General features: G+C 37.8%; 1 protein-coding gene and 1 long non-coding RNA gene across 13 annotated transcripts in view; one reads left to right on the top strand and one right to left on the bottom strand.

The window, feature by feature from the left end:
* Nucleotides 1–27747, top strand: part of SUPT3H (SPT3 homolog, SAGA and STAGA complex component) — a 255490-nt gene that overhangs the window by 118763 nt on the left and 108980 nt on the right. For 11 of the 12 annotated variants that reach the window (XM_064411674.1, XM_064411673.1, XM_064411669.1 and 8 more), the window contains one exon: nucleotides 8049–8133. The exons of the other annotated variant lie outside the window; for it this stretch is intronic. In XM_064411674.1, coding sequence (XP_064267744.1) covers nucleotides 8049–8133 — 85 coding nt within the window. The remainder of the gene's footprint in view (nucleotides 1–8048; nucleotides 8134–27747) is intronic. 12 annotated transcript variants of the gene reach the window in all.
* LOC135295880 (uncharacterized) lies at nucleotides 288–26529 on the bottom strand. The gene is made up of 3 exons (XR_010357941.1): nucleotides 26359–26529; nucleotides 4532–4683; nucleotides 288–2784 (listed from the first exon to the last, which is right to left on the bottom strand). It is a non-coding gene; the product is annotated as an uncharacterized LOC135295880 (long non-coding RNA).

Raw genomic sequence — 27747 nt, 5'->3', positions numbered from 1 at the left:
TTTCCCCTTTTCCCCCCTCTTCTGGCCTGCAAGAGTGTCATTTTGCAGTCATGAAGATGAGTTTATTAAGGAAAAAATTGGATATACATTTCTTCCTGCCTACTTTATAGTGCATGTAAGGGAACGTTAACAAAAGTTGCATTTTCTAAAGGGAAAATGTAGGATATTATTTTGTTTCTGCAAGTTATTTAAGCATTCAAAATCAGCCTAAGAATATAATTCAGGAGGTTCATGCTTGAAACACTTTGTTGAGTCAAAATAGAATGACCTCCCATGGAGCTGGGAGACTTCAGCATCTCTGAAAAATATCCCTGAGGATTTTGTGTTATTCTTGATTTATGGTGGCGTCACTGAGGGCAGGGTTTGTCTTTTTGTGAGAAGAATTGGACTTTTCATTTGGCAGGATGTTAGGCATTGTTAATCCTGCTGCCTGGCAGACCTCACCATTTAAAAACTCACGGTGTCAACAAACTACTTCCATTTTCAGGTAAACAAAGTTGCTCTAACAAAGGTCTTGCCTTGTTTAGGTCTTAATTCAGGAGAACAGTGATTTGTTTGGATGGTTCTTTCCACCCTGGTAATCAAGAACTATCTGCAGGGAACCATTAAGAAAGCATTATAAAGTTTTCAATAAGCTCAAAATAATTATTCATCATGTAGTCTTTTATTGGTTTCAGAATTTTAATTTTTATAGGCATCAATGAAGTTTATTTCAGACTCCACACACAGAGTTGCAAGTGATGTACCATAATAGAATGGGGTTATATCTCGTTCTAAATTATTTTTATTTACATAATCAAGATTTCCTTTGTGTACTTTTTTAGCATCACAAGACCCCTCCCCAGTTCTTAGCTAAGCTTATTTTTTTGTGTCTCCTGCAGATGCTCTTCCTTCTGTGATGGTTACAGAGGGTTTTAATTCTTGTTTTCAGATGTTTTCCTTCTAATTTGTTCTAAATGTTCCTGTTCTAAATTTTATCCCTTTACGTGTCACTATGTACTTTTGAATAATTAAATGGTATTATGTAATGTTTCTCTTTTTGTTGTTTATGCTTTTCCAATATTTGCAGACATCACCACAGCTTAATTTTAGAGTGAAAAAGCCCCATTTTGTATCTGACATTTCAGGTTCTTCCTGTACTTGCCTTTCTCATTGCCATACACATTTGAGGAAAAGTGTTTTCCTTTAGCTGAATTTCTTGTAGTAAAGATTCAATAATTTAATAATCAAATTCTTTGAATTAATATTATAGCATTTAAATAAGTCAGTAAGATGTCTTCACTTGCTGCATAAATAGGTGATAATTAGTTTTTGTAACTTCCTGTAGCATCTCTAGTCTTTGTAGAAGTAGGAAAGTGGGGAGTTACTGCTGTGCACATCGTCAGGATAGTGAGATGTTTGAGTCTACATATCATACTTGCACTAAATCCTGGTAAAGAACCTTGCTCAGCATGTTGTGTGAAACCTCTGCATACTTGATTTCATTAATCCAAGCAGATAAATATATCAGCTATGAACTCCAATGGAATTATTACCTTTTCTTTTAAAAGGGTTTTGGTGGAAGTTACCTGATGAGTAAACAAGCATATAAATAGCAATATAAACTCCAGTGCTTTTTTCAGGTAGTGCTGTAGACATTGCTGGGTTAGTTAGCAGAACTCAGTGCTTTCGATTGTTCCCTTTTTTCTTTAGCTTAGGCAATATATCGAGCAAGATTATTTATTTTCTAAATTAATGTCTCAGTAAGTTTACAGACAACATTAGGAGGAATTCTACAAAAACAGCAACCTCACCTCTTTCTCTCTGATATAACATATCTTAACGTAAAATGGAAATTATTTTGAGACTTTGTTATTTATCTCTTTTTCCCCTATTGAAATTATCCTTTTACTCAGGGAAGTTTCCTCCTCCTGGACTTTGTTCTTTCCTCTTCCACTCTCCGTACAGTGTGTCCTCCTGTGCGTGTCTGATCAATTTTCTGGTTTGGCACCAGTCATCTCTTTCCTTTCAGTCTTTACTTCTGCTTAATTTGTTCAGCAGAAGCCATGGCAAAAAAAAAAAAAAAACAACAAAAAAAAAAACAAAAACAACAGAGACAGGAGTTATCTTTGAAAAAGGTATTATCCTTATGCTATTTTCTCTTGGTTGTCTGTTGCAATGACAGGCTCATTCTCACGCTCATCAGAGCAGTCTCCTAATTTTCTGTCATCTAAGGGACCTGATCTCCACATTTTTGACTTTGTCTTCGCAGTTGTCATCCTCTGGTATGAAAGAGAATTACTTCAATACACTGTATTACTGATTTTCCAAAGCTTCTTTTTCTTGTTTTGCAGTCGTTTGCAGTTCTTATCCTTCAGGTGTTCAAATTGCTGGAAGTTTCCTGGACGTTTTTGCCCAGTACTGTAAAATTGATTTTCTTTGTCTTGAACTGGCTGTCAGGTTTCCAGTATTTCATATATTTCAGAACACGCTTCCTTATAATATGGAAACATCTGTGAGAATTAATACATTGCATATTCCAGGTGCATTCCTGCCAAACAGCTGACAGAAGAGAAATTTGCTGTGTGTTCTTACAGAGCTGAGGAGATGTGAGCCCACATATTACCCACTCCAAATGTATCTGGTAGCTGCTTTGTCCTATGTGATTTTGTGGGATCCTTTCCTGGTTTTAGGCTCGATAACAGTGAATCAGCTGGTTCTCTATGGGATGAGCACTCACATCTTGGTCATTGCTAAATCCAGTAGTCTCAAGCTCAGTCATTGTGCTGGAGGGCTCAATCTCACCTGCAGAGAGGCACAGAGCAAGTGGGTCTCACAAGCAAACCCCACAGTCTCCCCATCAGCTGCTGTGGACCTCCTGGTCCCTCCAGTAGCCAGCTCTCAAACCCTCTGGTCTCTCCAATATGCAGCCCAGATTTATGTCCAGATTGTTATGTGGATCCCAAGCCTCTCATCCAGGTCATGGGCTACACTCCCACCTACGCAGTGTGCACCCTCTCAGGTCACTGTGGCATGGCAGGCACATGGATCCCTGTGATCCACAGTCCCAGTCTGGTTGTAGACAGGAGCAAGTTAATACCTCTGTGTTGAGGACAGAAGTATTTGCTTGCCCTATGGCAGTTTGGATCATGGAATCATGATCCTCTAGCATCATTGAGTCCAAAAATTAACCCAGGTCAGTCACTAAACCATGTCCCTCAGAACCATTTCTACAAATCTTTTATATCTCTCCAGGACTGGTGACTCCACCACTGCCCTGAGCAGCCTGTTCCAGTGCCTGACCAACATTTCTGTGAAGAAAATTATTCTAAAACCCAACTAAACCTCCCCTGACACAAGTCTAGGCCATTTCCTCACATCCTGTCCCTTGTTACCTGGGAGAACAGACTGACTCTGACCTGTCTGCACCTCCTGTCAGGGAGTTGTAGAGGGTGAGGAAGTCCCCCCTGAGCCTCCTTCTCTCCAGGCTGAGCCCCTTTCCCAGCTCCCTCAGCTGCTCCTCACCAGACCTGTGCTCCAGACCCTTCCCCAGCTCCTTTGTCTTTTTCTGGACATGTTCTAGCCCCTCAATGTCTTTATTGTTATGAGGGGCTCAGAACTGGACACAGCCCTCGAGGTGTGGCTTCACCTCTGTCCACCACAGGGACAATCACTGCTCTGGTCCTGCTGGCCACACTGCTGCTGAGAGAAGCCGAGTGGCCTTCTTGCCCATCTGGGCACATGCTCATCCTTTGTGTAAAAACAGAAAATTAGAGTTTTTTGGGATTTCTAGTAGAGGGGAAAAAAAAACAAACCAAAAAAAGCGCACATATTTCCCACCAGACTACCTGGCTGCTTTTGCACTTTCCCTAGGCTGGATTCATCACATTTATTTGAGGTGGTAAATTCTGAATGCGTTGGGGTAGCCTTGTTATGGTGTGAACTCAGTAGAAACCCCAATGAGGGAAACTGTTTATTCTAGCTCAGTGCACTCCCAGCCACCCTGGTTATAGTTCCTTTCTGGCCAGGACAGCTTTTCAAGGCTGTGGAGGACGGGAGATTGCAGCAGCTCTCTGTCTCCACAGTCTGCTCTCCTGGTGGTCTGGCCACCTGGAGAGCTCTGCATCAGGGGGTTTGAACCAAGCCTGTGCTTTGCCTGCCCCAATACCTTTCTGAGGCACTTAAAACCCTGAAAATATAGCAAAAAGTTCTTTATCTATTTCTGTAGCTGCCCATTTTGAAGTTCTTATAAATGTCAGTCCCTGCACCATGAACAGCAGTGGGACTTAGCATGTGCCAAGTATGAGCGTGTGTTTACACATAGTACCATGATACTTCATGTAGGCACTTAGTGGCTTGGACATTTACCCTTTTGAAGAGCCTGGAAACATCATTACAGGAACTTAAATAAATTAGAAATAGAAGCTAAAAGTAAACAATAAAAGCGCTGCAGCAGTCTTTTCTTTCTCCATGCTACTATTTTAATCCTCCTGTGAAAATCTGGGTAAGTTGATCCCCCCCTTGTAAAAATGTTTCCTTAAAACAGACAAACCTTTGAAATAGGATCTTCTAAGAAGGCTTTGTTATTGTAGGACATGTCTAATGGGTTGATGCTTCTCTTACCAGGACTGTCTTCCATAATACTTTACTGCTTTGATGCCCTGCTAATGTTGTATTTTGATATATTTCCTCTTTGGTATTTACCTGTAGAGAAACAGTTCTTTTTTTTATTTTCAATAGAATTTTTATGTGTTTCATAGGAAGACTTATTAATATGTCTAATGAATAGAAGGTTCTTTAAAAGACTCTCATGAACCATAAAGGCAAAGCACATGTGAAATGAAATTCATAACTTATATTAAAGCATCAAGTTCAGCTTCACTTCCCAGAAGCAAGGGCACCAAAATTGGGGGTCTTTTTTTTAAAGTGTTTTCTTTTAGTTCTTAAACTACGTTGTGTTCTGCCACTTGGGAAAATCTGAGCCATCTGACTCGTAGTTTAGTGTTTATTCTGCTGTGGAGAGGTACAATGCAAAAGTGAAGTTAAAAAATGAGAAAGTTAAAGTAATAAGCTATTTGTGCATTTCTAAATATTACCTCTGGTAGCAGAAAGACGCAAAAAAAAGGCTGTGTTTGGTATCTTAAAGAATGTTATCCTAAAAGCATGTTAGAATCAAGAAACATATCAAATGCTATACAAATACAATTAACTAGTAAAGAAGCTTTACTTTTATTTTAGTGTCTGAAAATCCTGGATCCATTGCAAAGGAAAAGGAAGCGGCTGTGGGTGGGTGTGGTGGTTTTTACTTTTTGCTGAAACCACCATGCCAGTATCTAGTTTTCTGTGTGTGGGAAAGAAGCTGGCAGAAGTTACGTGGGAAAACAGTGAAGGCAAACTGAGATAGAAATAGCTTTGGAAGGTAGAAAGGATGGAAATGATGGAGGAAGAAAGAAGGTGCATCTGGAACTTGAGTTTCTATTAAATCAAGAAGTGCAGTTGACATTAACCTTTCTTCATGTCTCAGCATCAACTCTGTCTATCACAGAATCCCAGGATGGTTTGGGTTGGAAAGGACTTTAAAGATCATCTTGTTCCAAGACCCTGCCATGGGCAGGGACACCTTCCACTATCCCAGGTTGCTCCAAGCCCTGTCCAACCTGGCCTGGGACACTTCCATGGATGGGGCAGCCACAGCTTCTCAGGGCAACCTGTGCCAGGGCCTCACCACCCTCACAGGGAAGAATTTCCTCTTGGCACCTTTCTAAATCTATCCTCTTTCAGTTTGAAGCCATTGCCCCTCATCCTGAGTGGTCCATCAAAATAGACCAAAAAAGATTTTATATTTGTCTCCTTTTGGATCAATGTGCTGCATCATGATAGCAACTCCTCTGCCCCTCCTGCCGTTTGGGGAACTGTGAATTACTTGTAAGAGAGATTTCTGAATGCAGATGAGGAAGGCAGCTCAGTGTAAAGGCAGCATCCTGCCTCAGAAATAGATTTTGCTCCCTGCACCTTGTTGTCTTCGGAAAAGGAACCTCAAGCCCTTTAATTTGTACATTTGTGGTGCTGAGTAAAACTGTGAATGTGAGAAATATATGTCTAAGCTGATCATGTGGGACACCAGGTGTTTACTACTGTCTTGCATAGTGGATTTATTTTGTATTTGAAGCCTTAAAAAGAAATAACAATTACCCTTAAAAAATAGAAGACCATCAGTTAAGAATTAACAGTATATTATGTTTATGATAACTCTTCTGTTTGGTTTTATATACCCTGTGTGATTAAAAACAACTATTAATTGTCATTTTAATTTACTTACAAACCTCACTGTTAGAAAAAGAGAAAAAAATAAAAACTTGAGCTTTATCCTGTATGAGCACTTTTTTTGAATCTGTGATGGCTTAAATACTGTTTAATCTTCAAATGTACTATGATAATAAATATTTATTTCTATCTATTTCCTATATAATTTCAATGTATTTGCAGTTTATAAGATATTTAATAGTCTGTGGATGGGTTGCTGTGCTGTCCTTACAGTCCTAGAAAGTGCCTGACATTCTAATCCATGTACATGTGCAGCCCTGCATAATGGAGAAAAAAATATTTGAGTTGTGCTCATTTTAGAAATGTACAACATGCTATAAAACACAACTGTGTCTCTAAGATGCTGATAGTCCCAACAAGAGAGACAAATGATAAGGGACAAATACAGAGTGTAATTTCCTCATGCTTTGACCAGTGTTGTACAGTGGATTATGATCAGATTTTCCCTGAGTAGCTCTTATTGTGCTCTTACTTGTATCAGGCTGACATTTATTTATTTATTTATTAGAATTTGGAATGCTGTTTGCAGAACACTGGAAATAATTTCATTATTAGATAAAGGAAAAGAACCCTATTGTAGAGCTCTTCAGTTGTTTATACATAAAATAATGTTTTACTGTATTGTCATGTAGACTAATACTTTCATGAGGAAATAATTTATATATTCAGTCACCTATAAACATTTGAGTCTTGCTTGGAAATAAAATTTCACTCTTTTTATTAGAATCTGTAGTGTTATCGTTGTCCTGTTCTATTTAATTTACAATGAATGTATTTTACTATGCAAGTTTTTGTATTTTAAAAACTCAGCTTTAGAAGGAGAGAAAATGCTTTATTCTCAGAAGTGTTCTGAGGAAATACTAAACAGCATAGGAGTTGTCTTTCTCTAGAATGATGTAAGACTGGTGTTTCTTAGAGAATAAGAAATAGCAGAAGAAGTATAAGAACGGTAGGAAGAGGAAAAATTGCCTTCCAAAGTCCATTGTCACAATTCCTCATTTTATGCTCCTTGCTCACCTCATCTTGCCTTTTGTTTGTAATATTATATGAACGCTATAATCTCTTTATGACCTACTGCCATTTCATATTGCAGTGTAGACTTTTGGAGCCTCACATACATTGTTATGTATAAAAATGTTTACCCTTGATTTGTTTCTTCCACATCTCAGCACCAGCATTTAGATGTGGGATAAAAAAGCTATTGGCGTTTTACGTTTTCAAATACTTATTTGGTAATTTTGGCTGCAAATGCAGAGTTGGTACTGCACATGCTGCAGTTTTGCCTGCTCTTTTCTCATAGAATTATAGAATGTGTTGGGTTGGAAAGGACATTAAAGATCATCCAGAGAAGTGTGTGAAGAGAGGTTGTCAGTGAAGACTGAGGCAGAAAAAATGGAGCACTTCAGTCTTTTCCTCATCCATTGTTACAAGTTTACCAATATTGTTTATTGGTGACGGGTGTGCACAAATGTTGCTACAAACTGGACTTTCCTCTGTTTCCTCAATCTTTCAGTTTGTCTCCACACATGCTTTAGTGTACATCCTTGCAGCTCTTTTGTTCCACAAATCACATGACTTTGGTTTATAATTCTTACACCAGGCTGAGTGATCCATTTCCATACATACAGGTGTGTTAACCTCATTGTTATTATTCATATTTTCTTCTTTTTTATCTATCAGGAGACCAATACTTGTTTTCTCTTTAACTAATTTCCATAACCTTGCAATAAACCTCTTGGTTTCAGGTTTTCCCTGGGAGATGCTCGCAGGCCACTCCATGAAACTGCAGTTCTGGTGGAAGACATTGTCCACACTCAGCTGATAAATTTGGTAAGAACATAACAGGCAGAATAGCCTGCACTCTAAAACTCCTTCAATCCACATGGTATTTTCATGATCTAATGACTAATAATAGATTGTCCAGGGTTTAGGAACAAATGAAATACAGAATCCAAGGGTGATGCTCTGGTCTCAGTTATCTGTAGAACCAGATATGCAACCCCCCTAACCCTGGGAAGAAATCTGATGGGTTTTTTGTTAAAAAAAATTTAAGTTGTTAGAAGAACTGACTATTCTTCTAAAGACTGCCTTGCTGACATTTTTTTAAAATTTATACTCTATTATTTGTGTTAATGCATTATTTGCTTAGGATTTATGTCTTAATATTCCTTCCATGAGATGTTTTGATTTCTGTCAAAAAAACCCGCCAAAAAATGGAATATTTTAATATACTGAAAGCCAATGAATGTGTTATATAAATGAGGTTGTTTTGAATCACATCTCTCAGAAACAATTCTAAATTCGAACCTCTCTATATTTTACTAAAGTTCAACAGCTCCTCTTAAAAAATAAATCATGGCATTTTATACCATGGCATGAATTTGCCATCTGACAAATGACTATACCTGTGTATAATCTGATATGCCACCTGTTGCTTCATAAAAAGTGTGGTTTTCTTATTATAGCCATTAAAAGACATGTAGATGTGGCACTGAGGGACAGGGTTTAGTGGTCTTGGCAGTGCTGGTTGAATGGTTGGATTTGATAATCTCAGAGGTCTTTTCCAACCTTAATGATTCTGTGATTTGAATTAAATTATCAGCATGTGTGGGAATGGACATTATATGGAACTAACATATGTAGATTATACTAATACATATTATAACTAATATTTATTTACATATGGTGAGTCCTTGGATCAGCTAAAACTTTGAGCTGCAAGTTCCTACGCCTCTTCTTTGTAATAAGCTCTTTTAGAAATGACAAGGCTTTTTGAGTTTCAAGGTAGGTTCTGGTACTACATTAACTAGAGCTAAAAACTTCTGTAAAATGAGAAATTCAGAACCGGATACAGCACATGTTAGAAATATTTATGTGCGTATAAAAATATATTTTGTATATATTTCTACATATTCATGCATATAAGACATTAATGTTTTTTTAATAGAAATATACTAAAATCAGACTTCCCCTTGCCCACTGTATGCCTGCAGCAGGTGTTTTCCTTCAGCTTTGCACCTCATCCAGCAGCCGTTCAGTAGTTTCCTGCATCTCAGCAAATGCCTTGGCATCCCTTCCAGCTCCAGGCAGTTTCTTTCTGCTCATACCTCTGCAGCCCAACAGTGTATCCCTGTCTCCACAGTCTCCTGGCATCTTTGTGGATTCTTTCCTTATTACACTCCTCTTGGGCTGTCCTGAACATGCCCCGTGGCTCCTCGGAGGGGACAATGTCCCTCCCCTCTCTGTAGGTTTTCCGCTGGTTAAACACTCTGTCCTGGGCAGATATTTGTAGTTCTTATTCCAGCTTTAGCTCTGACAAAGTAACATTTTCTCTTTGTTAATGACCCCTGTAATTTATGCAAACCGAAGGCTGCGGCTTCGCTCTTCTCTCAGCAGTAACGTGCTGGAGTCTGAGCTGTTCTGTCCCTCAGCTGAGCTGAGCTTTACTAACCCCTGCAGCTGAGAAAGTGCAACCTGTGGCCATGTGGTCTTTGCACTTTAATCAAAGCCGGGAACTTACTCGGGGGCTGGATGTGACCCAGGGTTAACCCTGCGTGGGGTGCAGGAGCTTGTAGGATTTCCTGACAGAAGGAAGAATGGGAATGGAGCAGCAGATAAACAGCTTTTCTAACCTTTCCCCTCCCAGCCCAAGACAGCACTTTATTTCTGAGGAACTGAAAGTATCTTTAATAGCTCATTGCTTTGACCTCTGACATTCACATGCCGGAACTCTTAAATCAGTAGCATTTTACATGCCCCGGGCTCCTGATAGGGAATTTTGCACATTTGTCATCCTCAATTGCACATCCTTATTGAGCTTCTGTGCAGTTTCATGAAATTTTCACTTTACTTGTACGTGTTTTTGCTGGTATTTACCCAGTACTAGAAAAATGCTATTTTTATAAATGAAGCTGACTGCAGAAGTAAATTTATTGCTTACCACCTGGATTTTGTCATATTGCTCATATTAATGCACTACGCAGTTCTCACTATGTAATTTAATGATTTCTTGTTTAATTCATGTCCATTTTTCCATCCATAATACAGGTATAAAGCGAAACTGTAGAAATTATTTTTATACCTGCAATAAAGCTGGCACGTTGCACACATCTTTCATAGTAAGCATTTGTAAGAAGAGCTTGTTCTTGTTGATTAAGTCCAGGTTTGAGCCTCTGCATTAAAAAATAAGTTTCCAGCACGATTACCTTTGATTGGTTGACTTTTGATATCTTGCAGCTTTATAGTTCCAGCTTCCTATTTTCAGAGTTGATCTGAACTCTATTAAATCAAAATCTGGTTTAGGCAGATTTATACAGTCACTGCTTCAAACCACTGTGCACTTCATGAAGTTCGGCTGCTGTAGCAGATGAGTGCACTAACAAGGCAAATTCCTGGAAAGCAGATTTTTAAGAGTCTTCATCACATTTTATGATCCATTTTTGGGTGTATTTTGAATAATATGCACACTGCTTTGCATAAAGGGAAATTCTACTATATAGAATATAGCAATAGAAGTATATAGCAATGTATAGAAGGAAATGAGCATCTCCAGAGGAAGATTCGTTTCATCCTAAAATTACTTTCTGAGTTGAATGGGTTTGTATCTATCAAGGAATTTGTATTCTCAGCTGACTAAGAAATGAATCCTTTGACAGCTGGCTTGGGTTTGAATCTAGGAGATAGGCATGAAAGGTGAGAGATAAATTCTATCATATTTGTGTCATGAGTTTGAATTTTTTATGCCTATATTGTAATTATTAAACCCTTTGTTTTTTGCATATCAAGCAACAGAAAATCATAAAGCCCCTACACTAAAAAGTTCTGTACATTTTTTGGTCAAGCACAATGTATTTGATTAGCACAATGAATTTAAGTTTTAATTTGAAATCAAGTTCATAGTTGACTGATAGTATTTGGTAACAGTTTTAAGTGTTCATTTATAGGTAAATGTTTAAGGAATTTATAGATGCTTTCATGTTACCCTAAAAATGTATTTCTTTATGTGGGCTAAGACTAGAGGTTCCAATCAAAGCTGTATTTTTTTATGGTTAGGCCCAAGTAATACAAGCAAAGTTGTTCCTACAAAAACAGTTCAACGAGGACTGCAAAAAAATGTTAATCAGAAGGGGACAAATTTTTCAATTACTGCTCATTTGAAGTGGAATAAGACCTCTTTTATTTCATTCTTCCATCTTATCTGATACAATTTCCATGTGCACTAAGAAGGTTTTGAAGCATCATCTTCTATAATAACTTATTCATCTCTATTCAGACCCTTAGAAAGGAAACTTGAAGATCCTCCTTTAGGACAAATGTATATTATTCAGCAATTTGTGTAAAAAAAACCCAAAAACAAACCAAAATCAAACCAAACCTGTAATTAAGAGGAATGGAATAGGACTTTTTTCTCATCATTAAACTACCATTTTAGAGATTTGCCATCAAAATCGCCTAAATCTTGCACATACACAGATATAAAAAATGTGGAAATTGTTTTATGTAATATTTATGAAAATGTCCCTCTTCACCTTAACCAGCTCTCTCCAAAATTTTCATCATTCTGGGCTAGTTCATAAGAAAATGTAGTATTATTAGACTAATATTAAAAGCTAAATATTTTTAGTATCTTCTCTTGTTAGGGCCATAGCTCCTTGTTCATGCTTCAGATGTCATGTTCAAAGGCAAATAGGCAATGAGGTCATGATGCACTGATTAAATCAGAAGAGCTGGTAAGGAGCTACTTTCCTTATGTTGACAATGTGTCAGCTGGGTGTTTGTTATCAGGATGAAGTACCAGCAGTTTATTCTCTAGGCACACTAGGTATGGCAGGAGTAGTGCAGGCACCTGTTTCACAAAGTTTGGTTATTCAGTGTAGCACTAGATTTGAAGTTCAGTCCTTTACATTTTGTTTCAGAGATATCAAATAGCTTTTGGGAAGAGATTAGATTTGTTTTTACAAAATGGAAGATATTTTAGCAGTAGGACAGAGTTCAACAAAGGAATAGGTAAATCACACATATGCACACCAAAAAATACAGGTAAGTAACCCTGTCTGTCCATGAAAGAGTGGCTGCTCAGAGGCAGGGCCACAGCACATCACAGCAGCCTCAGACTGCATCCTTTAAATGTTTTATCTGCTGTAATTCCTTGTAATGTGTGATAAGTCCTTTTGGAGATGGTCATGAATGGTAGAATTCATGTTAATAGAATTGTGGTTTGCTCCCTGTCAGCCAATGTGTGTCTCTGCTGGAAGATGGACTCTGTTCTCTCCAACTGATGTAAAATGATTGAAGTCAGACCCACTTGGTGGCCTTTTTTTTAGATTTCAGTAGTGTCAAATTAAAGGAACTTCAGTTGCCCTAAATCATATTGTACATGATGTCTGTTGGAATTTCTTTTGTCATTTACTTTTATATTCCTGTGTTATTTAATTTCATATAACTTATGCTGATACCTAAAGCTAGTAATATTCCACTCTTGCTCCCTGTGTAGGAACATGATTTGGGTCCTGAGTTATATGCATAAATGAACACTTTGAGTGTACACATGGATAATTTTTTTTGTGTTGTTGTTTTTCCTATTTGAAATAAATTATCTTTTACACACACAACATTTAATTCAGAATCAGTCCTTTAGTCTCAAACAAAACACAAAGCACAGGTCAGCAGGTGAATAGTCTATACTGGCATATGCAGATTGTATTAAAATGCAAAAGTAATTCATAGGCATCAAACTTGGAGTGAGATGTAGAGATTCAGCAGTGTGCCTGAGTCCTGAGCAGATCTGTAGTAAATTTATCCTGTGGAATAAATTGCTTTTTATAATGAGTTTAGTAAAGATTGGGTAGTCATTTGCCATTTTTTCCTAGGAAAAGGAATGCTGAAAATACAGAGACAAGCTTAAGTTTACTGATACAAAATGCAGTTACTTATCATAAGCAGTGTGAATTTTATATTTTCAAAGGGCTGTATATTTTCTGGATCATGATGTACTTTCTTCTCTTCCCAGCCTTATTCCTGCAGCTGTTATTCTTTTATTGCAGTTTCAAACAAAAGAAGGGAAAAATCTCACCTTCACTTGCCCTTCCAGAGAAAAAGACTATGACAGTGGGAGAGGCAAGTAGGAAAAATGAAGATTTAAACAGAAGCAAGGATAAATCTGTCTTGGTCCTTTGCAGGTTTTTTGCTTGTAGAGGTTCTTGGGTTTTTAAAATAAAATGACAGTTGTTATTTGTTCACAAACTGGATCTGTCACTTGAACGTGTGTAACCTCACACAGCTCCAGGTTTGCTTACTACAGTTTGGAACTGTTCGACTTGTAACCTTTATATACATAAACCTTTATATACATAATTGTAACATATCTGATGTTCATTTTAAGAAGGAAAGAATTGAAAGCAGCTCCTCTATGGGCAGGAATTGCCCACTGATATCCCAGAGTTATGTGTAACTGTCACTTACGCCACCCCAGCAACAGGAAAAGTCCTTGTTTTATGAGCCTGTTTTAAAACAGTTATAAAGTTTCCTGTGCAGGATATTAATTAAAGGGGTTATCAAAATAAGACAAACTAATATAATTTGTGATTGTACAAAAGAAAGGAAGTCGAGGGTACCATAGGGACCTAATGAATCACAGGATGGAAACAATCTTCTGGCTAACTAAACATTCAGACTTAGTTGTACTAAGTCACAGGGTGGATGTACAGCCCGGCGAGCCGGAACATGCTGTGTGTTTACATGGATGGGATAAAGGGAGTTCACAAAAACCATCTGGGAGAAATCCTTCCCTATTCATTCTATTCCTACTGTAGAGTCGAATAAACAACATGCATATATTTGCAGCAAACACGTGGCACACCTGCACTGGAAGAAATCAAACTGGAAAATAAGTCTGTAGTATAAAAATTTCCCTGGGTACCAGCACTGTGAGTTTGTCTGCATTTCCCCATGAAGGATGGAAAAGGAGAAGTAAGGCTTTATATCTAACAAGTAGTTAATTGTTCCCTGTGCCAGTGCAGCATTTAAATGTGGTCAGTATTTAGATTTATATGACAGATTTATATGATAATTTATATGAAAAGACATGTCCTGAGTTTTCTACTTTACACATTGTCTGCCCCTTGCTCACCATATTCAGATCTATTCTCAAGCACAGAATTTACTTCAAGAGATGAGTCAGGAGTTAGGGATTCTGGGATCTCTCTCTGCTTTCTCTTGAGACTGAGAACTTAGTGACTTGGTCAGATGTTTTTTTTTTCCATGGATCTCTGTGCAGGGTCATCATTTGCTCTAACACAGGGTTGCTGCTTTTTGCTTGATCATGTGGAGATGCTGCTCATCATCCATCCAATGGTGATGAACTTCACTGACCTTACAAGTGGAAAGAGACTAAGATATTGTTATTAAAACCCTAAATTATCAAACAGAAGGAAATGAGTATTTATACCTTCAAAGTTGTACCAGCATGTTCAGTAGTGAGGAAGAAGATCTGAAGCATAGACTAGATTAAATGGAAAACAAAAAGTCATCAGTGCTTAAAGATTGTGTTGTAACACATAAAATATAAAGACTGAAGGTAGTGCAGGCAGCAGTAATCCCAGTATTTGCTGGGTTTCTGTATCAGACTGGGCCTTTAATAACAATGTCATGGATTTATGTGTACTGTAAATGTATAGGAATGTATGTCTCTATATTTACATGGTTGTTTTTACCGCCCTTCACGCATCAAATTCCTGTTTAGGCTGTTGGGCTAGAGGAATGAAGTAGATATGAAATTTCACTCGTGGGGGCTTTGGAATCTGTGGCATTCTTAAATATATATATACTCTTGACTTCTAGGGCTCTTATGAAACAGTTGATAAGCTGAACCCAGCCCGTGTTTCCAAAACACAGATACATCCTTTATTTAATTTTTATGTAAAATTTTAGGAGAAGAGATTAACATCTGTTAAGGCCTTGGATGAGCTGGGATGAGCAGGCACAGTCAGTGTACAAATGCAGTGTTCAGGGTCTTTGCCTACTTCTATTGATGTCACTTACTAACAAATCAAGAATTTAAGACATTTAAGAGTAATCATTACATTTGTATTGCTCAATATGGTAAACTCTGGCAAATCAATATTCTGATTATGATTTTGAGGAACCATAATTAAATTACAAGCTCCAGAAGCCAAATGGATAGTTGATGTTCAGGGTTTCATTCTTTCTTTAACTTCTTTGTATGGTATAAATAGAATATTATAAGAAAATGTGTGTAAAGTCCATCCTGCACACAAAACCCCATCTTGCCTAATATTCTGATTCTGACAGAAACTAGTACATTAAAAGAATCAGAAATTTATCAGTGGTAGAACATAAAAGCAAACAAATATGACAAACATATTTTCCTAAAGCTGAGGTAATGACACCAGATCATCTTTTGTGTCACAAGAGATAAATGGGCACTTCAAGCATGTGATTCTTGTCCTAACATAGTTGTTTAAAATTCTGGCCATGCATTTAAAATCTAAACTTCTTAAGTGAAGTGGGAGACATCTCACCTCTGTGGCTTCAGGCACTAGCTGTATTTCTTTTATAGATATGTAGTTTTTCATTGATTCTGAGGGAAAAAAATAAACAAACAACAAAACAACAAGCAATTTATAAACTTTTAGTTGCGAAAGACACAACTGATTTATGGGCATCTGTGGTGGAAAGAGTAGTGTAAAATTCTGCATGGTCTTGAAGTGTAACTCATAAACCTTAAAGGTCATCTCAGAGTGGTTAACAGAGCAAATTCACTGTAATTTTTAGATCACCTTATCTGATTTCAAGCAAACCTGATAGTTTCAGAATAACATTTTTTAGGAAGATTGGCTTGTTAACAGTGTTACGGCGTTACAAGGAAATGTGGTCACAGCTGCTCCTGGTTTCTTAGCTAATCCACCTGATTGGAAACAACAGGTTTTTGATATTTTTCCATTTCTTACACTGACACCTAGTGTTCAGAGGTCCTGAGTTTCTAATACTGCACTTGGTTATTAATAGACAGCTGTTGATACCAAAGTTCTCCACCTTTTTCAACATCTTCCAGTTCTGTTCTTCTGCAAAAGGAAACAGTAGCTGAAGGCAAAGGTGTTACCATCACTCAAAACAATTTTATTTTGGAAATACAAATAGTGAACAAGTACTGCAAAACTTGGCAGAATCTATTTTACTTCTTGAAGCACTGCAAAATCTGTTTTCTTAAATTTAAGTGCTTTAGTTTTGGCAAATGCAGCCCTTTTGTGTCTGTAAGTGTCACTGGCCAAGAAAAACAGCGATAAAAGCAGAAACCCTTAGATCAGTATTTATTTAATTGTGGGAGATGTCGATGCTTTTTATTTCTGTGTTCTTTTATCTTCAAGCCACGAGTTCTACCTGATAGGAGTGTTGATGGCTGCACAGTCCTTGAGTAGACAGAAAATAACTTACACACAAAAACTTGCACAAACAGTCTTTTATCTCAGACTTGCAAATAAACGGAGCAAAGCAAGTATGGGCTGTAACCCATTCCTGGCAAAGATGACAACTGAGAGTAAAATTAACTCTCTGCTTTACCTGTGATTTTGCTGTATGTTAGCAGAAAAACTTTCCATTGTGTAAAATAATATATTAGGAATTTTCTATGATTGTATTGAAAAGTATAAATTATTTTTTTTTACTCATATATTCTATAGAAAAATGAAAGCTATACAGGCACAGAAAATGTATATTAAACTTCACTTTAATTTGAGAATGCTTCCCTTTTTGGTTTTAAGATTTTTCTGGTAAATGCACCAAAAAGTCACCTTTTTAATGCCTCACCATTCTCACAGTAAATAATTTATTTCCAGCACCTAATCTAAATCCACTTCTGTCCATTTAAAGCCATTCCCTCTTGTCCTGTCACTACATGCCCAGGCCCATTTTGTTATATCTTGGCCAAAAGCATTGTACCTCTGTGTGGGCACATGACATAGGAGGTACATAGGAGTACATTATTGTTTATCAGTAGTTGATATTCCTGTAAATCAGAGTGCTTATTGGAGAAATAATCAGTGACAATAGAGAGAAATGTTTCTTGTAGGGTACCATTTATTTGGCTTCTCTCAGGCATTTAAATGTGAGGGTGGTGAGGCCCTGGCACAGATTGCCCTGAGAAGCTGTGGCTGCCCCATCCCTGGAAGTGTCCAAGGCCGGATTGGACAGGGCTTGGAGCAACCTGGCGTGGTTAAAGGTTTCCCTGCCCGTGGCAAAGGGTTGGAACTGGGTGATCTTTAAGGCCCCTTCCAACCCAAACCAATTATGGTTTCCGTGATTTATTTCAAGGTGAGGTGAATGTGGAGCCAGAAGGGTGATTTTTGTCTAGTGACTGTGAATTATGCCTTGGGTGACCAGCTCAGATGTAGATTTTTGTGTTTAGTCAGAACTCCCAACTAAGAGAGAACTCCCCTAAGCAAAAGTCTTAAAGCAATGCTAGAGGAAAGGAGGTAAACAGGAATTTCTGTGATGTCCCAAGGAGATGTTAACAGTGTTAAAAGCAGTAGGAATGTCAGAGAAAATAAAGACATGCTGCAGGCCCAGGTTTATGGCTAGGAAGAGGCACACAGTGTCCCAAAAATGAACAGTTTTAAGGGATGTGATTTATGTAAAGTCATCTTGGAGCTGATCCAAGACAGAGTTAGAAGTCTGTGCATTAGATGAAAACTTCGTGGTGTATGTTTTTTAATAGATGAAGAGAAAGAAACAAATCTGAAAAGATTTGGAGAGACGGGCTGGATTGAGATACAGTTTCTTTAAAGGAGAGGATAGCATGAGGTCATCTGTACACACTGAGGGAAAGTACCAGAGAGCAAAGAAAAATTGCAAACTCAGTGGGCAGGATATGATGCTACTGAGGTGGGTCAGAGTTGGGAAAAAGGCCAAAGATTTATGACAAGAGAAGGTGTTCAGGAACAGAAACTAAGAGCTGCTTGTGGGAATGCTTGCTTTCTCTCCTGTAGCAGAAGAATTATGGAGCTTAAAGTGGAATCCAGGTTGTGAATAAGGAATGCAAAGCCTGAGATTCAGCAAAAAGTTGTTTAAAGTAGTGGGACAAAGGAAGATGAAAACCTTGTAGTGGAAAGAGTTTGGAAGAGCTTCCCATGACACTTTCTCAAAATGTTCAGTAGCAAGAGGATGGAAATAATTGAAATAAGAGGCAGTTTGAAAGAGAAGCTGTGGCTGGTGCATTGGAGTCTGCAGAAGGTCTGGTCTGGAGAATGAGTTTGGGAAGTAGCTTTACAGGACATTAAGTGCTGATGACAGAGAAGTCATCAAGAAGTAGTAAATGGAGTGAGAGCCAGCAGATGTGTTACTTCCAAATTGAATTTCGGATGAGGCCAGAGGAACTTAAGTGGATAATGATGGAACAGGTGGAATGGGGCTGTTGGTGTCTGTGTGTGAAGGAGGGCACAAGATGAGGAAGAAAGGGGAGGGACAGATTCTACATTTTTAGGAAAAAATTCATGGTAATGTGGAAGGTCTTGTGACAAATGCTTCTTCTGTGGACAGTATCATACACATGGGGATGTGAATGCTGGCATCTGTGCACCATAAAATACGAGCAAACATGTATCTTATATATAGACAAATAATGAGCACTTGTATAGTGACACACAGTCTCATGCCAGTATATCAACTTCTGTATACTCAGCAGATATTGTTACTAACAAACATTCTCACAATACTCAGCAACTACTTTTTTATTATCTCTAATTCTTGAATGTGTTTTTATATTGTTTACCATTTTTGTCTTTGATAATCTTGTGCCGACATCAGCGTTCCAAATTGGGGAAAAAAATGGATCACTTTACTGATGTGAGATGAAAGTACAAAGAAGACAAAGTGGATTTTCCTCAAGTAATAAAACAAATTAATGACAGAGCTGAAGAAATTGACTGGCTGTAGCAAGAGGGAAGCTGGGCAAAGCTATTTTATATTGACGGTCCGTGTCTCAGCCAATTGGATTTTTATTTGACAGTCCAAAGGTGTAATAACTTTTATTGTAAGAGGAAGAAAAATACATCAAGGCTAATATATAATGGAGGACCTACTAGGGATATGCATAAATGCATATCCTGTTCCTTGTGTATACAAGCTTAATTGTGTCTCTTTTAATTTTGCTGTTTGATTCAGCAGGGTTGTCAGGTAATTGTCCTATTGAAAGTACAGAGGAGGATAAAATTTCAAATACCTTTGTTAATCTCTTTTGGCTGTTAAAATAAAAGATTTATTGGTATCAAATTTTATTGCATTCTTAGAATTTAGGGATTGATTGGCTGCTAGTTTAGCTTACTTGTCTCTTCCAGTTAGAAACCCAAACACAACAGAAGAAAGACATTGCATTGAAGCTGACGTGCAACAAGTGAGTGAAAGTTCACTTGGCTTTTCGTCTCAGCACCAGGTGCAAAAGTTGGCTAAAAGTGCTGTGGCAGGCAGTTATTTGAAAGCAGTTTCTGGTTTAGTGTTTTATCAAGCCCAGGAGTGAAATATTCTGCAACTACTGCAGTTTCACAAAGCTGCTTTTTAAGGTAGAACTCTGAATTGTTTCACTAATTAAAATGGCCCAGTACAAGCATTAATCACGCAGTAACCATTAATGGGAGGGGTTTGGAGATTTATGGAGGGCTATAGATGATATTTTTAAAAACTTGGATCGTTTCTTTGTTTAATACACAATACACTTGCAGTCTTTAACTATACCAAAGGTTCTTGAAATGTGAAGGAGTATTTGTGGTGTTCTATATCCCCTCTTATAAATGCTGGAAGAGGCGTATTCATTTTTGGTGTAAAACAATTTAACTGTGTCCCAGTTAGTGACTTGACTATATAGAAGAGTTTTTTTTCTTTAATAGCTGCCCCATTGCCACCTTATATATGCTTTAAAATACTAGTTCTCTAAACTGCAGCTTTCTCAGAGTGGAAGGTGGAAGCTCAACGATGACATAAGCTCCAGAAGTGTAAAATTCAAGTGGTTTGCATGTGGGATTGCCAAATAACACGGGTTGGTTTGTTTTCATTTTATTACACCAATACTCCTCCCCAGATGTCTTGGATTTCTGTGGTACCCTCCTTGCTGTAGATTCTTGCTCCTTGTAACTAACCATTTTTATTAGTCATCCCACTAATACACAGCTTTTTTACTCAGCACCTGTTTTCTTCAAAGCACTTTGTAATAACAACTGCTTAATGCTCACATTGGTTCTGGATTTCACTGTCATTCCTGGTCACAGGTGAAAAGTGAGCTCGATGACATCCCAAAAATTGTGTAATGGCTCTAACACCTCTATTAGGACTTTGCCTGTTCCGTGTCTCCACTACCCAGGCTGATCCTTGGCCTCTCCATACACTGACTTTGTGGCATGCCAGTTATAAATTGGGCATTTCCTTTTGGTTAATGACACATTTTTTTACCCTGATTGCTCTGGAATTTCCATTCTGAACTGTGGAAGAACTATGCTGGAAGGAGCCTCAAGAGGTCATCTGAGCCATATCTCTGATCTCAAACTAATTTTGGCCTTTGTTGAGGAGAGCTCTTAAATTTACACATATAAATGGGTGTGTATCCATGTGTATATATACAATTATTTATTAAATTAAGCCCCATTTTTTAAAGAATTATGAGTAACTGCCTAATCAAAGTTTGATGTAAACTACCAGAAGTTGCTTTAAAATGCTGTACAGAATATCATGATTGCTATTGCTGTGAGAAGTAAAACAAAGATATTTATACTGGAAAAGGCAATTATTATTAAATCTAGTGCTGTGCCTTCTGAAAGTATTGCTTGCTTTGTTTTTGTCTTCCTTTTTTCCTTTCTTCTAATTTTTTTTCTATTTTTTATGGACCTGTAGCAAAAAAATCCATTCACTACCCAAGTAAGGTGGTGATTTTGCTGCTATAATAAACTCTCAGCTAGTTTGACTATTCTTGGCCTGTCCATCTAAGAGCTACAACTTTATGGAAACAGAATGAAATAAAGTGTTCTCTAATATGTCACAAATCATAGTTAAAACTGGAAATCCAGTCTGACACTGTGGTCTTGATTTGTATGGTTTGCCTACCCCTTTTTGTTTCTGCAAGGCAGTGTATGTATTTGAAGGCTGGAGCTCCAGCCAGGATTTTCAGTCTTAACTGTGAATTTCCTTCCCTTAACAGGTTTAAAGCAAGCCTTTCAGATTGCTCCAGTATAGCTTTTGGGACTTGAATTTCCTTTGTGTTCATTTTGGGCCTTTTCCAGTATTTACCCATACATTTGAAACTCCTTCAAATCTGTGAGTATGGGAGCAGTTACAATAGGAGGTGGTGGCATTTCTATTATAGTCCTGTTAGACTTGATTCACATGCTGCCTGATTTTCAGCTCAAGTACTGCAAGTCTAAAATTCAGACTCTTGCTCAAGCATTACAGGGTTTGTGTCCAGCTCAGAGGGCTCTGTAATTACTGTGTTTGGCTGGAAAATAAAAATTCCATTTCCTTGAAAAATTTAGAGGCTTCAACATTAGCTTTATTTTTTTCATCAGAACAAAATTAAAAGCTCATTTTTTGAAAGTGTAGAAATCTATCGAGATGAAGAGGAATCTTGTCTAGCTGGTAGTCCTGTGTATAGGACAGCAGCCCTGGAGAAGAGAGACCAATATTCAAGTTTCTACTTGCTGGAAGAATGTAAAGTTGAGCCTGAGTGTCCCACATGCTGAGTGAGTGCCATAAAATAAGACTGTTGAATACATCTTTTAATGTTTTTATATTTCTATATGATCACTGAAATATTGCTCAGTACTTTCATGCAGAATTGTTTATTTCAAGGGATATGATTTTCCCAATAGAAAGAAAATACCTATTTTCAAGGTTCTGTCCAGCACTCATGATTAAAGTATTAATATAGTTCACATGTGCATTTAATCCAAAATAATCCTTAATAGTGATTATTTGTGGTTAAAAAATTCAGCTTAAATTTTATAAATCTATTGCTTCAGCTATAGCTGCAGGGTCTCATAAAAGCTTGACTGTTTTTGTTTATTCATTTTTAATGGTAATTAATTCATATTAGTGGTGAACTTCATTATTTACAAAAAGTGATTTTAAATGTTTTGCAGGTTTAGCTCTGTTACATTATTATAATACAGCACCAAATGTGGCCAACTGAACAAATTCAACATTAGATATATCCATCTGTAGTCTGATTTAGAGATGTATTTTTTTTCCAGATAACCCTTCTAACTCAAACCACTCGGTGATTCAGTGAATTTAATTATGAAGGGAAAAACAAATGTTCTTTGTTAAAAAAAGACACCCAAACTTAAAGTTAGTGGACTTGTTGCATTAATGCTACACATTTGCATCTTTTGTCACAATTCTCTGCTATATTGTTTCATAGAATCCTAGAACATCCTGAGTTGGAGGGTCATGAAGGTCCAACTCCTGGTGGGTTGGTGACATCCATTTAAAAAATAATGTCAATCTTCTCTGTTAGAATAAATTCAGTATTGTAAACTTGATTCTCTCCTATACATTCTTATGAAGAGAAGGCACTTTCTTTAATTTCAGAAACAAATAATGTCTTCTTCTAAATTCCAATTGCAGTTGCTAAACTTCCCATCTATTTTGATATCTGCAAAAATGCTCATACCAGTTGATTTTTTGAGACTGTTACTGTCCACACTGCATGTTTTGTTTGTGTGTTTGTCATTTGCTATCTCTCAGCCTGACTCAGCCTGGTCTGACAATGTCCTTTTTTTCATGACTGTGTAGTGGCAAACACTGCAGTTCCATGACTCACCAGTGTCTATAGCATATAGCTGTATGGTAGAAGTAATAAAAAAACAGAGTAGATACATAGCAAAAATGAATAATTAAGTGAAAATGGGACTGACTGCATAATTTAATGTCTCTGAGGATAACAGAATTTCAAGTTAACGACATCAAAAGACTATGCCCTTTGAGATGTTTTGGCGTAACTGTGGTCTAGTAAAACTGAGCTGTGAAACCTGCAACAGACTGTGTTGCAGGACTGTGTGTGTTTGAATCAGCAGCTCAGGATCATGGAAGTGAAAGGTTTGGCACCTCACCGTTATCCATTTTGTGTGTAAAATTTGTGTTCTTGCAGTTGTGAAAATGTACAAACACCTGTTTTGGGGAGCAGGATTGGGATATTCTTTGTTCGTAGATCTAATTAGTTATTTTGCTCTTCCTTGCAGCTATAGGGCCTGCAGCCCTTTTTACCCCATACACCCAAGTGATGGGTAGGAGTTACATCTGACTGGATTTCCATCTCAAGTCTTCCTTCATGACATAATTTTGGGGGTGTTTTTTGGAGGAGGTGGGGTTTTTTTGTGAGCCATTAGGCCCTCCAGCAGTTAATTTAACAAAGACTTAATGTTATACAGAAGTTGTAGCTCTGGTGGATTTCTGGAGGATGGTTAAGGCAGAGTTTACATTTCATATTCTGAGGGAAATGTAGTGCCGTTCCGCCGCCGTATGCCGTGCGTTTCATTAGTGCTGGAGACAGCAGGAGGCTATTTTGTGGAAATGTTTCTGTCACTGTCAGTAGAAACATGCCTGTCTGGTTGAAATATAGCTTGTGTCTTGCCAGTTCCCTGCTTCTAAGCAATTGCAGTAGGAGGATGTTAATCTTAACCTGTCACAAGCCATTTAAAATCCAAATTTTTATTAAACTTCCAAATGCTTCAGTAATACAAGTATGGGAGACAGGGCTGCGTTCATACACAAGAGTAGCTGCCCTTCTCAGGGGCAGGAAACACTTTAATTAGTGTTTATTAGTGCTTAGTAGTTAGATGTACTGGAACTCCCAGCCAGGCTCTGCAAAGGGATGTGATCTCTCTAAGGTAGGCAAGAGTCAGCTCAGGAACACTGGACTGTGGATCTCATTTCTGTTTTGCTGACTGTAGACCAGGAATTTCATGTACTCAAGGAAGGGATCTATAGCATATTTGTTGTGGATATCCACATCTTTCTGCAGCCACCCTGAACACAGCTGCTCTTACAGTGGTGCCAGGATCATTTCTGGAAAGATCGAATTGCCTGGTGGAAAATATAGTTATGTCCTTGGTTGTTCTTTGAAAATGTATTTGTGTCAGAGCTCCCATGTTATTTTTCTTTTTTTTTTTTAATTTTTTTAATTTTTTTTTTTTTTATTGTGCAAGCCTGGCCTGATGGTTACACCTGTGTTTGGTGGATGGTCAGTTGAAAAAAAAAAATACTTGGAATTAGATACTTTATGTCCTAGTTGGCAAGAGAGGGTCTGCATTTACATGCCTCAGTTCCCCCCATGTTCTACTAAAGAGCTCCTTTGATGTTCATGGGTGTGGGTTAAGTCCCTACAGTGGACAAATGATGGTCCCTGCCTGAGTTGTCTCTCTGGAGGGCTAAAGGAAGATTTTGTTTCCTTCCTTTGCTCAGATCATCAGAGAAAAAGGCTACAGGGTGCACTCCTGCAAGCATCCCTGGAGTTCTCTGGGAATTCCAGGGCTTTTCCCACTCTAAGTCAGTAGTATCTGGACAAGGCATTGAGGTGATGATGTTCAGCAGATGCATCAAGTGGTCTAACACAAAAATAATCACTTCACTGTGATGCCTCAGCTGGAGACCTCCTCTCTCAGTCACTGCTGTTAACTCATGAGAGAAGAATTAATTTAAGGAGCTGGGATATTTTGCTCTTCCCTGCCAACCAGCATCCAGGCAAGGGAAGCTCATTCCTTGTTGCCAAGAAAGACATCCTTGCAGCATTCATTGCAGGATTGTCTTCCCGATGAAATTGGTGTATCCAGAGAGAATTCAGTATAGGATAGGACTGCAGGAATATTCTGGAGACCCAACAGCTGGGAAATTGTACAATTTAACCAAAGGAAGAAGTTAAGAATTAAGATGCTATCACTACTGTGTTTAGTATTTGCTAGAGCCCCGCAATCAACATAAAGCTGTCCGAACCCAAGACATTTTTATGCTGTATGTTTTGGGAGTTTTCCACAAGAAGTACTTCAGGCAAGCTGGAAAAGATGTGTCGTGGCACTGAATCTGAAATGACATTAGAAATGCTTTGCCAAGATGCTTTTTCTTCACAGCATATCCCTTATGTTATTCCTTATTCCTTGTGTTAGTGAGCACAATGTTAAGGGAAAACATCCCATCTGGATAGCATTACCTGTAGGATGTGCAGCTTGTATGTATCTTCTGGAGGTTAGCTCTAATGTTAAACAAAGGAAGCTGATTAGAAACATCTGTAAAACATTTCCATAGTTCAGATTTTATACAGTGGGTATTGAATTACCTTGCACATGACTGCATGTCTGAACTAAAAATAATAAGGTAAATCTTTTCCTTTTATTAAAATTAGTATAATATTAATTTTATAGTTAAACTACATTTAACTGTTTCCCTCCTTGGCACTAGAATTTAATGCTGCTGACATCACTATGTATTTTACATGCCACTGAGAAATAATTGTTCATTTATTGATGCAGTATGCTACAATAAGTACATTTTAGGTGCAGTCAAAATATAAACATTAGATTGAAATACATTTTCTTATGTAAAAGTGTGGCATTTATTGAATGCTAAAGGAGAGACTTGCCAGCTAAATGTGTAATGTTTCTGACCATTAAATATATTATGTGAAATAGTTATATAGAATATATAAAATTATTGTAGTACTGCCCACTTAGGTATTATGTTGATTTATGAATTTAGTTGGAGTCCCTAGTAAATACCAAAATTGCTGATTCTAGGTCAGTATTTATTAGGTTGGTAAATTTTATGGAGAGGAAGGATTTGTGCATCCCAGAACTGACAGAGAAAGGTGTTATTTATGCAGTTAGAGTGAGAATGCAATTGTAATTTCAGAGTTAAACTGAAAAAGGTTATCTAGGTTCTTCATATTCCAAATTACTTTCTAAAATAGCTTATAAAGCCATGTATATAGGAATAGTAAATATTATTTAAATATCTAAGAGTCTAATGCTCAAGATTTACTGTTCAATATAATAAGCAAAAAATTCTTACCTTTCCACAGTTCCCTGCAACAGCCTGACTCCAAGGCACGTATCAAAACAGAGAGAGGCAAACACTGCTCTCTGGGAAAATATTTTGAAATTCAGCAAGTGTTTTGAAAACTATTATCATTATTGTTTATTGTAAGTGTTCTAAGATTGTGAAAATGAAGTGTTGCTCATAAATACCACGCGGGCTGAATGGCCAAGGGCAGTTCTCATCTCTAACACGCAGACTCCTACCCAAAGCAGTTTCATCCAGTATGAGTACTTGCTTTTATAATGTTTTTACCCAAGTTCATAAAAACTGCTAGTGGAACAAACACTATGGTATGTATATGCAGTTATTTTTATTCAAGGAGACTGGATCAGCACAAAAACATCTTTTAGAGGAGCATAACATGAACAGTTTCCATTTCATCAATTAGTGCCCTTATCCATCCTGAGAGGTGTCTGTATCTTATCTGTGTGCTGAAAAGGCAATGAGGTGTTTTATCTTTTGAAAAATAAAAAGACATGTTGTGCCATGGTAGTCAAATTTGCAGAGTTTATCTCACTATCCCACTTGGGAATGTATGTTTCAGCACTGATAGTGTGGCTTATTAAATAACTGAGAACAAATAATGCTCTGTTTTAAATGTATCTTAAGAAAAAATGTCTTGTGATCATTTCTTTTGCTTGCCTGTGGTGTTGCATGAGGTGTTTGGAGTTGATCTCGTAGCCTGAGAGGAAGTGAGGCTGCAGCTGCACATCCCTGTACCTTGCCTGTCCTGTTCTGTGATTCTGTGATTAAGCACTAGATCCCTCTATCAGCTTGGTTTACTTGGTCTCATAATTTTGGAATGCACTAACAGGAGTGTAAGCAGATACTTACTTTTAAAAAATACAGTTGTCAAAGTTGTGATCAGATAGTTATTGCATTTTGGGTTTGAAATTGTCTCACATTCCTGTCCTGTGAAGGCTTCAAAGGAAGGACTTTGGGGGTAGGTGAGGAAAAGCAATTTTCAGAGTGTTTGGAAGTGTATCAGTTCACCAAGTGTGTGTCTCCACTGCGTAAGTGATATTCCTCATCACATGCTGTACTGGGTGATTACTTCAATCGGCCTTTTTATGGCCAAAACCAGAAGCCTGGGGTTTCTGTGTTTTTATCACCAACTGTACTCCATGAAGTACAAAGCTGCAAAGTTTACTTGACAGTTTGAAGCCAGAGTAATTTACTTGTCTGAGACCTTAATGCAGCTCCTTGCAGTCCATCATCGCCGCTCGCACAGGAGGGATGTGCTTTAGAGCAGGGATCCAAGCCGTTTGCCAGACAGGACTCCAACCCAAATTTGAGATGAAGAATTGCTGGGTTTGCTTACTTTGAAATTGCAATGCATTGGGGATACTGGAGGAACTGTTT

This window comes from Passer domesticus, chromosome 3 (assembly GCF_036417665.1).
Source record: "Passer domesticus isolate bPasDom1 chromosome 3, bPasDom1.hap1, whole genome shotgun sequence".
Lineage (NCBI taxonomy): Eukaryota > Metazoa > Chordata > Aves > Passeriformes > Passeridae > Passer > Passer domesticus.
This window is presented reverse-complemented; position numbering and strand designations above follow the sequence as displayed.